This window comes from Lampris incognitus, chromosome 13 (genome assembly GCF_029633865.1).
Source record: "Lampris incognitus isolate fLamInc1 chromosome 13, fLamInc1.hap2, whole genome shotgun sequence".
Lineage (NCBI taxonomy): Eukaryota > Metazoa > Chordata > Actinopteri > Lampriformes > Lampridae > Lampris > Lampris incognitus.
Genome location: NC_079223.1, coordinates 25,821,334 through 25,834,358, shown reverse-complemented (window position 1 = coordinate 25,834,358; position 13,025 = coordinate 25,821,334). Strand labels below are relative to the sequence as shown.

The window sequence follows — 13,025 nt, the reverse complement described above, 5'->3', positions numbered from 1 at the left end:
TCGTACATCTCACCACTTCCCCTTGTTGGCTGATGAGATGACTCTGAGACAACGTGATTATTATTGCCTGGTTTTAGTTTTGGCTTCACCCATGGTGTCTTTTGGACCCATTGCTGATTCTGATCCAGATTTCAGTTATAAAAATGTGCAGCTCAAGACTGCACTTTAATGTGTTGCTGCTTTTCTGTGACTCCAGAAGAAACCTTGTGTTGTGTTCATGTGCAGCAGCCATTTTCAGCTAGATGAAGCTAATTATTTTCTCATGTCCTCAAACATGCAGTGATGAGGAGGAACTCAGGAAGTCCATGTCAGAGTTGGCAGACGTTCGCACGGACTCTGCCTCTCACACCATGAAGCGAATGGGGAGCGGAGGAAACCCTCTGGTGGGTGTGGCCCAGCAGTCTGATGCTGTCCTCTACAAGAACGGCTTCCTGGTTCGCAAAGTCCATGCTGACTTGGACGGAAAGAGAAGTATGACATTTCATACATGTTTGAATTCAATGATAATAATAACAATAATAATAATAAAGGTATAAATGGTCATCCATCATCATCTAGTCACACCGTATAAAGAAGGCAATTAGGTCTAATCTGTGAGAAGTTCATGTTACGTTGCATGTTGTACATCACAGCGTTGACCTGTAATGTCCAACATGTTTTTTCCCCACAAATTGATTTAAAGGAAATTCCTCTCAGGCATAACATAGATCAGATTTGAATCCGTGTTTATTCAGTGAAACTAATGTCAGAGTCTCTCTAGACGCCACTCTGACGTTTATTTCTCACCATGCCTTGTTTTTCCTTAGCTCCACGTGGGAAGAGGGGGTGGAAGTCATTCTATGCCATGCTGAAGGGTCTGGTGCTCTACTTACAGAAGGTAAAGCTCTAAACCGGTGCCCCTCAACCATGTGCTGTGGAGCTTTTCTGTCCACCCCAACACCAAGCCAGCTGGTTTCACTGGTTAGTCCTCTGCTTTCTGGTTATTGATGGTGAGTTAATCAGTAAAACCAGATGGTCTTGTGTTGGAAAAACAACCTGTGTGCACATGGGTCTCCGTGGTACATTGTTGAAGACAGATAGCCACTCTAAACTTCCTAATTTTAGGTGCTGTGTTGAAACTTCGCCCCAGCAGGTACAGGAACAGCTCCCTGATTGGACAGTCTGAGTCATACGGCAACACCATGACAGACTGATAAAAAAGCAAATGAAAAGCTCACTCCTGCCCACAGAAGATGTGAATATTTGTGGTTTTGATGAAATTTAATGTAGATCATACATCTTCCTATGTGACTGATAAGAGAGTGGACCAATAAAACTCTGTGTTGAGACCGTATGACCTTTCACATTATTTGTCTTTAATAATAATAATTGTAATGGATTACATTTATATAGAGCTTTACCCAGACACCCAAAGCACTTCACAGTGGAGGGGGGGGAAACTCACCTCAACCAACACCAATGTGTAGCGCCCACCTGGGTTATGCATGGCAGCCATTTTGCACCAGAACACTCACCCATCAGCCGTAGGTGGAGAGGGAGGAATCACTGATCGAATTACACGGAGGATGATCAGGTGACCAGATGGAGAGAGCCAGGTTGGGAATTTTGCCGGGATATCAGGGGACCCCCTACTCTTTGTAATAAGTGCCATGGGATCTTTAATGACCACAGTGAGTCAGGACCTCAGTTTAACATCTCAGCCAAAGGACGGATCTCCTACAGCACAGTGTCCATGTCACTGCACTGGAGCATTGGGATTTTTTTTTTTAAAGACCAGAGGGAAGACTGTCCCCTATTGGCCCACGAACACCACTTCCAGCAGGAACTCAGTTTTCCTGGGAGGTCTCTCTTCTGAGTACTAGCCAAGTCCACACCTGCTTAGCTTCTGTCATTCAGCAGAACCAGGATACATGTTGGTATGACTGCTTTACAGTCTGATTCTTGTTTCTAATTAGTTTCCACCATGATTTCAAGGATCATTTAATTTTTTTACAACCTAGGTCTTATTGTCGTAGTGTTTCCCATTGTTCCTATCGGTTATGATCTCATTTTACTTACTGGCTTCATTTTATAGATTTTGGACACAGGACCACTGCTGGACTCGCTTTACAACAGTGTCTTATGGGACAACTGAACAGGAGTCGTAAACCTGTCCTTTAAAGGTCAACTTAACACTAAAACAACTTATTTTCACTGAATACTGAAGTACTTGGACACATCCAAGTCAGAGACATCAACCCTGGTGCTTATCTTGACATTTTAGTGCAATATATGCGATCTATACGTAAAGCAGTGAATTTCAGCTAAGTGAAGCTAAGTGAAAATTTGGTTTCGGTGATAATTTTATATCCTGGGTCAGATTATTGTACTCACCCCCGAAGGCCTTAATACTTACAAATGATATAATCGATTCCTCTTTCCAGTTAGGCAGAGGAACTAGATAAGGGTGCCTTTTAAGCCCCCTGCTCCTTGCGATAGCAATCGATACTCTGGCCATAGCCCTGCGTAGCAACCACAACATCCGTGGTATTCATGGAGACCAGGAACTTAAGGTATCAATTTTTGCTGATGACTTGTTGGTTTTTGTGTCTGACCCCTGATCTGCATCTCTAAAATCTTGACATTATTGAAAGGAGTTTTGAAACATTTTCTGGATATACACTCAATTTACATTAAAGTGAACTAATCCAAAATAACTCCATGGCAGATAAATGTCCACTTAGCTCCATTCTCTTCAAGATTTCACCTAACAAATTTATATATCTTGGCATTGTTGTAACACGGAGATATAATAATCTTTTTAAACCTAACTTTCTAATTCTACTAGGCCGTACTAAACTTGATCTGGAATGCTGTTCTGGGCTCCCTCTATCTCACACAGGTCATATTAATGCATTTGAAGTGAATATCTTACCCAAAGTTTTATACCTCTTTCAATCTATACCAATTTATATTAAAAAGAAATTCTTCTCTTCGCCAGATAAATTTATTTCATCATTCATTTGGGATGGAAAAATGCCTCAGATACGCAAAGCGGTCCTTCAGAAACCCTGTGAAGCTGGTGGAATGGCTTTACCAATTTTCATCAATATTACTGGTCCTGTAATGTAAGGGCACTGTCCTTTTGGAAGTCTCAGTTAGCAGGCACCGAAATTCCATGTTGGTTAGCCACAGAAAGTTGAATCAGTTCATCTGGACACAACGTTTATCTAAGTCACCTCTTCAGTCTCAACTTACTGCAGGTATCCCTACTCTTATAAACAATACAGTGGCATAACGACCGAAAACACCGATTGGTTTCATATGCAAATTGCCGTGAGCATTAACTTGAATTTCAATGACAATGTGTACTATTCACAGAGGATTGGGGAATGGTTGTAATCACAGCATTGTAAGATGGCGGCAGATGTACTCTTACACCCCCCCCCAGTTCAGGGATGGATGTTCCTCTTCACATAGAAGGCCTCTTTAACTCCCTGTTCAAACCAGCATTCCTCCCTATCAAGGATGTGCACATCCCCATCCTTGAAAGAGTGGCCACTGGCCTGTAGATGGGTATAAACTGCAGAGTCCTGGCCTGATGTGTTAGCTCTTCTGATGTACAATTCACAGCAATCAACCTGAAACTTAACAGTGTATACTATATTGCTGTGTTTGTGCCGGGGGACCCCAATCCTTGATGTGGACCAATTTCTGGTGCAGTGTGTTTTGGGGTTTGAAAGCAACTGTGACGCGATGTTTGGAAAATACACGTCTCACCTTTTCTCTGAGACTCCTGCCACATATGGAATCACCACTGGTTTAGGCTTAGGCAGCTGTTATCCAATTGTTTGGGCGTCTTCCTGGTGTTGACATATGCTCAGTTAGGATAACCACACTTAACCAGGGTCTGTTTAATGATGGGTTTCTCCCCTTCCCTGGCCACTGTGTCAGTGGGGACATTGTCAGCTCAGTGGCACAGCGTCCTGATGACTCCTAGTTTGTGCTCCAATGGAGGATGAAAGTCAAACCTTAGGTACTGATCAGTGGGTGTTGGTTTATAGTAAACATCAACAATCAAATGTCCACCATCACCAATCACAATGCTGTGATTGCAGTCATTCCCAAATCCTCTGTGAATAGTACACATTGCCATTGAAACTCTAGTTAACACTCATGGCAATTTGCATATGAAAGAAAGAAAGCCACTTTATTTTTGTCATTGTACAGTTGTTACAATGGTTACAATGAAATTTCTGTTCTGCATTTAACCCATCCTATTGTATAGGAGCAGTGGGCAGCTGCAGCACCCGGGGACCAACTCCAGTTCTTCTTTCCATTGCCTTGGTCAAGGGTACAGGCAGGAGTATTAAACCTAACCTGCATGTCTTTTTGATGGTGAGAGGAAACTGGAGCACCTGGAAGAAACCCACGCAGACACGGGGGGAACATACAAACTCCACACAGAAAAGACCTAGGACGGCCTTGGGTTTGAAGCCAGGACCTTCTTGCTGTGAGCCAACAGTGCTCATCATCATTGGCAGTCACTCAGAGTCAAGTATGACCGTCGTCCTTCTGGATCTTAAGGTGGGTGTAGAGGCCAATCCTGGAGCCGCATAATGCCTCAGCGTGACAGCTTTTTCTGTGGAGTGGCTGATGCGCCTGTAGCCATCCCACAGTCCTTGGTAGGGGGTGGCCCAAGTCCAATGGCATGGAGAACCAAGACGATTGGGGACCACCCTGTTTCCTCCAGTTCCCCCGTTGAGGTCTTTGTTGGATCGCTTTTCATCTGGAACCTCTCCCTTGACCTATGTGACCCTATCAAGAGCCAAGCTTCAGATGGCATAGCTCTTGAGATCATTGGCACATGCAAGCTTCTCCACCACGGCAAGGTGGGGATCCTGACGTGACTTGAATATGCAACCTTCTGCAACAGTGCTCACCGCTGGGCCACCACATGCCACCTAAAAACCGATCGTTGTTTCCGGTCGTTATGCCACTGTATTGTTTAAAAGAGTGGAGATACTTGTAGCCAGTTGAGACTGAAGAGGTCACATAGATGAGTGATGAAACGTTTCTCTCTCAATAAACGTTGTGTCCAGATGAACTGATTCAACTTTCTATGATTTTCTTGTCTGGATTATTGAGCATGCATAAAGACATGTTGGTTAGCCTTTGAGATGTCATCTGACTCTCATGTATCTTTGCACTCACTTCTCTGCTCAGCAGTCCCTTGGGCTCGCCCTATACCAAAATTTCCTGATAGTCTAGTCATATGTGAGTCTATTAAGATTTGGAAACAATTTAGACAGGCTTTCAATTTTAAAGAGCTCCCTATTCAGGAATCAGGAACATTTATTTGTCATTTAATTCCATGCATCTGTGCACATGAAATTAAATGAAATATTGTTTCCCTCAGCCCACAGCAGTGCAACACAAAGACAAAAACACATATCCAAACTAAAAGAGCACCTATATCCAAACTACAAAACAAAAACTACAAAACACATACACTCACTGGCCACTTTATTAGGTACACCTTGCTAGTACCGGGTTGGACCCCCTTTTGCCTTCAGAACTGCCTTAATCCTTCATGGCATAGATTCAACAAGGTACTGGAAACATTCCTCAGAGAGTTTGGTCCATATTGACATGATAGCATCACGCAGTTGCTGCAGATTTGTCGGCTGCACATCCATGATGCAAATCTCCCGGTCCACCACATCCCAAAGGTGCTCTATTGGATTGAGATCTGGTGACTGTGGAGGCCATTTGAGTACAGTGAACTCATTGTCATGTTCAAGAAACCAGTCTGAGATGATTCGAGCTTTATGACATGGCGCGTTATCCTGCTGGAAGTAGCCATCAGAAGATGGGAACACTGTGGTCATAAAAGGATGGACATGGTCAGCAACAATACTCAGGTAGGCTGTGGCGTTGACACGATGCTCAATTGGTACTAAGGGGCCCAAAGTGTGTCAAGAAAATATCCCCCACACCATTACACCACCACCACCAGCCTGAACCGTTGATACAAGGCAGGATGGATCCATGCTTTCATGTTGTTGACGCCAAATTCTGACCCTACCATCCGAATGTCGCAGCAGAAATTGAGACTCATCAGACCAGGCAACATTTTTCCAATCTTCTATTGTCCAATTTTGGTGAGCCTGTGCGAATTGTAGCCTCAGTTTCCTGTTCTTAGCTGACAGGAGTGGCACCCGGTGTGGTCTTCTGCTGCTGTAGCCCATCTGCCTCAAGGTTCGACGTGTTGTGCGTTCAGAGATGCTCTTCTGCATACCTCGGTTGTAATGAGTGGTTATTTGAGTTACTGTTGCCTTTCTATCAGCTCGAACCGGTCTGGCCATTCTCCTCTGACCTCTGGCATCAACAAGGCATTTTCGCCCACAGAACTGCCGCTCACTGGATATTTTCTCTTTTTCGGACCATTCTCTGTAAACCCTAGAGATGGTTGTGCATGAAAATCCCAGTAGATCAGCAGTTTCTGAAATACTCAGACCAGCCCGTCTGGCACCAACGACCATGCCACGTTCAAAGTCACTTAAATCACCTTTCTTCCCCATTCTGATGCTCGGTTTGAACTGCAGCAGATCGTCTTGACCATGTCTACATGCCTAAATGCATTGAGTTGCTGCCATGTGATTGGCTGATTAGAAATTTGCATTAACGAGCAGTTGGACAGGTGTGCCTAATAAAGTGGCCAGTGAGTGTATATCCAACATATAAAAAAAAAAATGTCACTGTACAAGAGAGCAAATGCCAGGTTGACTGTCGGAACTGCTGGTCTGCATGGGCTAGCAATTAGCTTAGCCTGCCCTGCTTCCACGTCCTGTCAGACCACCCTCGGTGTTTCCCCCTTGGGTGAAGCTCCAGGCAGGGCTGTGGCCCCTAGGCCCACCGGACGCAACAGACCAAGCTGTCCCAGCTGATCCAACGCTGCCAGCTCTCCCAGCCAGACACCCCCGACACACCTCCCCGCTCTCCACACAATGACACCAAAAACAGTCATCGCCAGGCAAGGCCGCCACCAGACGGCCCTCGGTGCCATCATAACTGCTGGTCTGCATGGGCTAGCAGCTAGCTTAGCCTGCCCCACCTCTGCATCCCATCAGACCGTCCTCATTGCTTCCTCCTCGGACACAGCTCCAGGCAGGGCCATGGTCCCTCGGCCCACAGGATACAGCAGACCAGGCTCCCCCAGCTGATCTATTACCAGCTCTCCCAGCCTGAAAACGGAAGACACAAACTTAAGACACAGATGTGGACAAAGACACTGCACGGACGGTACTGGGTGAGGCTGCCGAAAATGTAAGTTCGCACTGCCATCTTTAATCCTCACCATCGTCTATTGGTACCCCTATTACATAAAATCAGTCTTTGGTCCCCTCTGTTTCTGATGGAGCCTTTCAGCTTTGGAGACTCAATGGAATATTCACTTTGGAGGATGGTTGGCCATGCCTGGTAAACCTCCAAAGGAAGGAGCCCAGGAGGCATCCTAATCAGATGCCTGAACCACCTCAACTGGCTCCTTTCGACGCGAAGGAGCAGCGGCTCTACTCTGAGCTCCCTCCGGATGTCCGAGCTCCTCACCCTATCTCTAAAGCTGAGCCCAGACACCCTACAGAGGAAACTAATTTCAGCCGCTTGTATCCGCAATCTCACCCTTTTGGTCACTACCCAAAGCTCATGACCATAGGTGAGGGTTGGAACGAAGATTGACTGATAAACTGAGAGCTTTGCCTTCCGGCTTAGCTCCTTCTTCACCACAATGGCACGGTACAACGTCCGCATTACTGCTGATGCTGCACCAATCCGCCTGTCAATCTCCCACTCCATCTTACCCTCACTCGTAAACAAGACCCTGAGATACTTGTCAATCTCCCGCTCCATCCTACCCTCACTCGTGAACAAGACCCAGAGATACTTGAACTCCTTCACCTGAGGCAACAACTCATCCCCAACCCGGAGGGAGCAATCCACAATTCTGATGAAGCCAACAAAACCACATCATCTGCGAAGAGCAGAGATGAAATTTTGAGGTTTCCGAAATGGACACACTCCACCTTGGCTGCGCCTTGAAATCCTGTCCATGAATATCACAAACGGAAGCGGAGACAAGAGACAACCTTGGCGGAGTCCGACACCCACCGGAAACGTGTTTGACTTTGTGCCGAGAATGCGGACACAGCTCTCACTTTGGTTATACAAGGACCGGATGGCTTGTAGCAACTGCCCCTTGGAGTACATCTGTCGCCGTCTTACAATGCTGTGATTGCAAACATTCCCAAATCCTCTGTGAATACTACACATGGCCATTCAAACTCAAGTTAATAGTCACGCCCATATTTGCATATGAAGCTGGTTGTTGGTTCCGGCCGTTATGCAGCTGTATTGTTTATAAGGGTGGGGATACCTGCAGTCAGTTTAGACTGAAGAGGTCACTTAGATGAGTGATGAAATGTATCTGTCAGTAAATATTGTGTCCAGATGAACTGATTCAACATTCTTTGAGTTTCTTACCTGGATTATTGAGCATGCATAAAGACACCCCTAATAATAATAACTAGACACACAGGTGGGTCTTAATAGGGTCCAAGCCCCTGCGCAAGTCCCACCTGGTGCCCCAGAGTACATGCAAGTCAGACCTGCAGGCCCATGGGCCTGATTGATTTGCAAGCTGCAAATCGACATTAGCCACAGAGTGGCTTAAATTGGGGGGTTTAAAGTTCTTGAGGAGTGATGTTAAACAGCTGCAGTATGAGTGTCATATCATTGGTGTTAGTACAAGTATAGGGTTAAAGTGCAGCAGTGTCACACAGTAGTATGGGTTTCAGGAATAAGGACAATAGCTTTTGTGAACTGTCAGATGTTTGAAGATGAAGCTGTTATTGTAAAAAAAAAGGGTTAGTGTTATACAGGTTGTACTTACAACGTAAGACAGATTTGAAAAAGAAGGTTTTGCATGTTTAGCAATTTTGTGAAAAGGCGCTACTTAGTGGCCGATTGGTGCCAAATTTTGCATGTTCATAAGTGGCACATGGGAAACTACTGAACCGAGTTTGTGTAACTAGGACTGATTGCTGCCGAGATATGCAACGCTTCATGTTTTGACTGCAACCCAGAGGAAGTTGCTCCTGTATAACTCGTGTTTTTTGGATTCTCAAATTCTTTTAATAACGTTTAATCACAAGGGTCTGTAGATTCTGGTTATAAAATTTTGCGCAGATCGAACTTACAGCCTAGGAGTCCGAAAAAGTCAGTTTCACATGTTTTGCGATTTTGGGGAAAGCGCTGTCTAGTTTGGAGACAGTGGCACTGACGAAAAGACAGTTGGCGGAGGTGGAGGTGGCAGAGTTGAAGATGCTAAGATTTTCACTGGGAGTAACAAAGAAGGACAGGATTAGGAATGATTATGTTAGAGGGACCGCTCAGATTGGACGGTTTGGAGACAAAGCAAGAGAGACAAGATTGAGATGGCTTGGGCATGTGTGGAGGAGAGATGCTGAGTATATGGGTAGAAGGATGCTGAATATGGAGCTGCCAGGAAAGAGGAAAAGAGGAAGGCCAAAGAGGAGGTTTATGGATGTGGTGAGGGAAGACATTCAGGTGGCTGGTGTGACAGAGGAAGACACAGAAGACAGGAAGAAATGGAAACGGATGATCCGCTGTGGCAACCCCTAATGGGAGCAGCTGAAAGTAGTAGTAGTAGTTGGGAAAGCGCCGTCTAGTGGCCGATTTGTGCCAAATTTATCAAAAAGCCTCAGTGGTACGTGAAAAACTACTGAGCCGAGACTCATTTTTATAGGACCGATTGTTGCTGAGATATTCAACACTTCCTGTTTATCTGAATGATTATTATAATCAAAATGAGTGATTACAATAGGGCTCCCACCACCGCTGGTACTGGGAGCCATGCTGCTTTGCAACATGTGGCCCCCAGCCTCCTCAGCTTGGACCCCTTATAAACCAGCACAAAAATAATAGGGTTTCAGCCCTTCAGGCTTGAGCCTTTAATAAGACCCAGGTTGTAAAAAAACAGAATTATCCTTTAGTCATTGTCCATGCTGCTCCATGGGTCCACAAACACATCCTACAACATGTTTGAATTCAGTATGTATTCACTTACACTTTGAATGTTTGAAGAACTAAAATCCAGTGGATTGAAAACGGATAATTTTTTCATTCAGAAGAAGCTTCACAGCCGAGGAGCTTTTGGATTGTTTGATAGTAACTCTGCACCCACAAAGCTGCTATTTCAAACCCAGACTGTCCCAGATTGGTTCTACACCTTAGGAAAATCATCACATCTGGGTCAAATACAATGAGGATTAGAAATCAAATGTTTTTTAGCCCTTTATGAAAGCCAGATATGTAATTTTCCACATAACATTAAGAAGAGTTCAGTGGTAGCAACAAGAAGTCTGTACTGACTGTTTTGCACATGTACCCTGTTTTTGCAGCTTGGTTTCTCTAAGTACCCTTATAATCATTTTATTTTCTGCTTGTGTGTTGTGTCATTTCATTACGAGAATAAGTGTAAAATTAGATTTCATATATGACAAACTTAAAACTTGAAAGATGTTTTCTGTTTGATGACATTGTTACAGAATAGCCTTTCTCTCCTGCTTCTGCAAGTTGTCACATTTGAATCACTGAGGCTGTTTTTAAAATCATGACCAGCCCAAACGTGTTAGACCATATTTATTTGATTTCTCAGTAAAATGCCTTTTGAAAGATGCTGTGGTCCTTTCAAACCTTTTCAGTGAATTAGTATTGATTCTACTGTGTGCTGCTTTGTGACTGGAGGGCAAGATGAGTAAACTCCCTTGTGATTGGTGGACAGGATGAGTAAACTGTGCTGTGATGTGTGGGCAGGGTGAATACCATCCAGACCGCCAGCTGAGTGATGAAGATTTGAAGAATGCTGTGTCCATCCATCACTCTCTGGCCATGAGGGCGGCAGACTACGGCAAGAGACCAAACGTCTTCTACCTCCGCACCGCTGACTGGAGGGTCTTCCTCTTCCAGGCACCGTAAGACACTCTATCTATCCATATATCACTCCCTTTATCCATCCCTTTCTCTCTTGCTCTGTCCATTTGTCTGTCTTTTTGTCTTTCTTTCTTTTTCTTTCTTTCGTCATCTAAACTATGGAGGTCAGACAGAATGTTCTGTTGGCTGTTTTATAGAGACAGATCATTCCCAGTGCTCAGCTGAAGTTAGACAAGGGAAATGTGCGGGTAATACTGACTGTATTTTAAGTAGGTGAAATTAAACCAGCAGTCTTCCAAAGGAATTGAATCGAGTGCAACTGGACTTGGTATATATCCGTGAATCGAGTCCAGTTGCACTCGATTCAATTCCTTTGGATAACCATGACCTGGATGAATGAGAACATTCACAGACATAAACCAGCAGTGTTTTGAGTCATGACCAGTGTTCCTCCCAGTTGTAATGGTGCTTTTGTCCAATGGTGATCTGCAGTTTGTACAGATAGCACACATCTAGCTCTCTTTTTTCCTACATATAGATGTCTGTTGATCAGTCAAATGTTATGAAGGTTATTTTCATTTGTTTAGGTAATTTTCTGTCTTAAGGGTAATTTTCTGTTAAGGTCAATAGCCATGTTTCCAGCAAAGTATTTTGATGCACATTATGAAGGGTTGCATTAGAAAAGCTGGATGGAAACTACAAAATTCGATAAAAATTGTGAAATATTGCAAAAAAAATTTTTTTTTTATGCTGCTTGAGGTCGTTTTTGCTTTTGTCGATAAAGAGTATGTGCTAAATTGATGAAGGAAACACATTTGTCAGAAAAAAAAATAAAACATGAACAGAATCGAATGACATGATCATCTGTCTCTGGAGCTTAACTGGTCCATCTATCTGGTGGTGTTAAACTATAGTCATGTGATGTACAACATGTGAAACTATATACGGGGTTTAATTCATTTAAACATCTGTGGAAAAGCACCTAATTCATTTTTTTCCCTCCTTTTTCTCCCCAATTGTACTTGGCCAATTACCTGATTTACTGAGCGTCCCGGTCGCTGCTCCACCCCTTCTGCCGAGGGCTGCAGACTACCACATGCCTCCTCTGATACATGTGGAGTCGCCAGCTGCTTCTTTTCACCTGACAGTGAGAAGTTTCGACAGGGGGAAGTAGCACATGGGCGGATCACACTATTCCCCCCAGTTCTCCCTCCCCCCTGAACAGGCGCCCCGACCAACCAGAGGAGGCGCTAGTACAGCGACCAGGACACATACCGACATCCGGCTTCCCACCCGCAGACACGGCCAATTGTGTCTGTAGGGATGCCCGACCAAGCCGGAGGTAACATGGGGATTTGAACCAGCGATCCCCGTGTTGGTAGGCAATGGAATAGACCACCACACCACCTGGATGCCCCAATTCACATTTTATTTTTTATGACTTTAGAAAGGTTTGCTTCACTTGACAATTTGATGGAAACAGTTAATGTCTGTTGATGAAGTTGTTTTCATATGATAAGGCTATTTATGGGCAGTGTTTTCTTAATAAGACATGAAATATGAGATGGAGAGAGAGCCATGAGGTTAAAATGTGAGCCAATCGGGTTGTGCTTATCTTAAACACACTGGGAAGTTACTACACCTGACTTTTTCATATTTGCTTCCATTTTTTTCCTCATTTCCCCCCACTTTCACTTATTCCTAAGAGAAAAGATGGCGCGATGGGTGATAAGTGCTTTAGAGAACTTTTTGTTCTTCATCCCTGCAGAAATGCAGAGCAGATGCAGTCCTGGATCACACGCATCAACACGGTGGCAGCCATGTTCTCGGCCCCGCCCTTCCCTGCTGCTATTGGCTCCCAGAAGAGGTTCAGCCGGCCCCTGCTACCAGGTTCCAGCACCAAACTGTCCCAGGTATGAGAGCCCTCCCCACTATGACCAGGTCCCACCATTACCCAGTCCCACCATGACCAGGTTTCAATATGGTCTTGGTCTATAAAATCAAGACTTTTCCAAAGCAGTTGAATCAAGTGC

At 44.6% G+C, this 13,025-nt stretch overlaps 1 protein-coding gene across 2 annotated transcripts in view; it reads left to right on the top strand.

The window, feature by feature from the left end:
• psda (pleckstrin and Sec7 domain containing a) overlaps nt 1-13,025 on the top strand; it is a 74,064-nt gene that overhangs the window by 53,992 nt on the left and 7,047 nt on the right. For both annotated transcript variants that reach the window (XM_056291712.1, XM_056291713.1), the window contains exons 8-11: nt 281-471; nt 807-877; nt 10,876-11,033; nt 12,761-12,905. In XM_056291712.1, the coding sequence (XP_056147687.1) occupies nt 281-471; nt 807-877; nt 10,876-11,033; nt 12,761-12,905 (565 nt within the window). The remainder of the gene's footprint in view (nt 1-280; nt 472-806; nt 878-10,875; nt 11,034-12,760; nt 12,906-13,025) is intronic.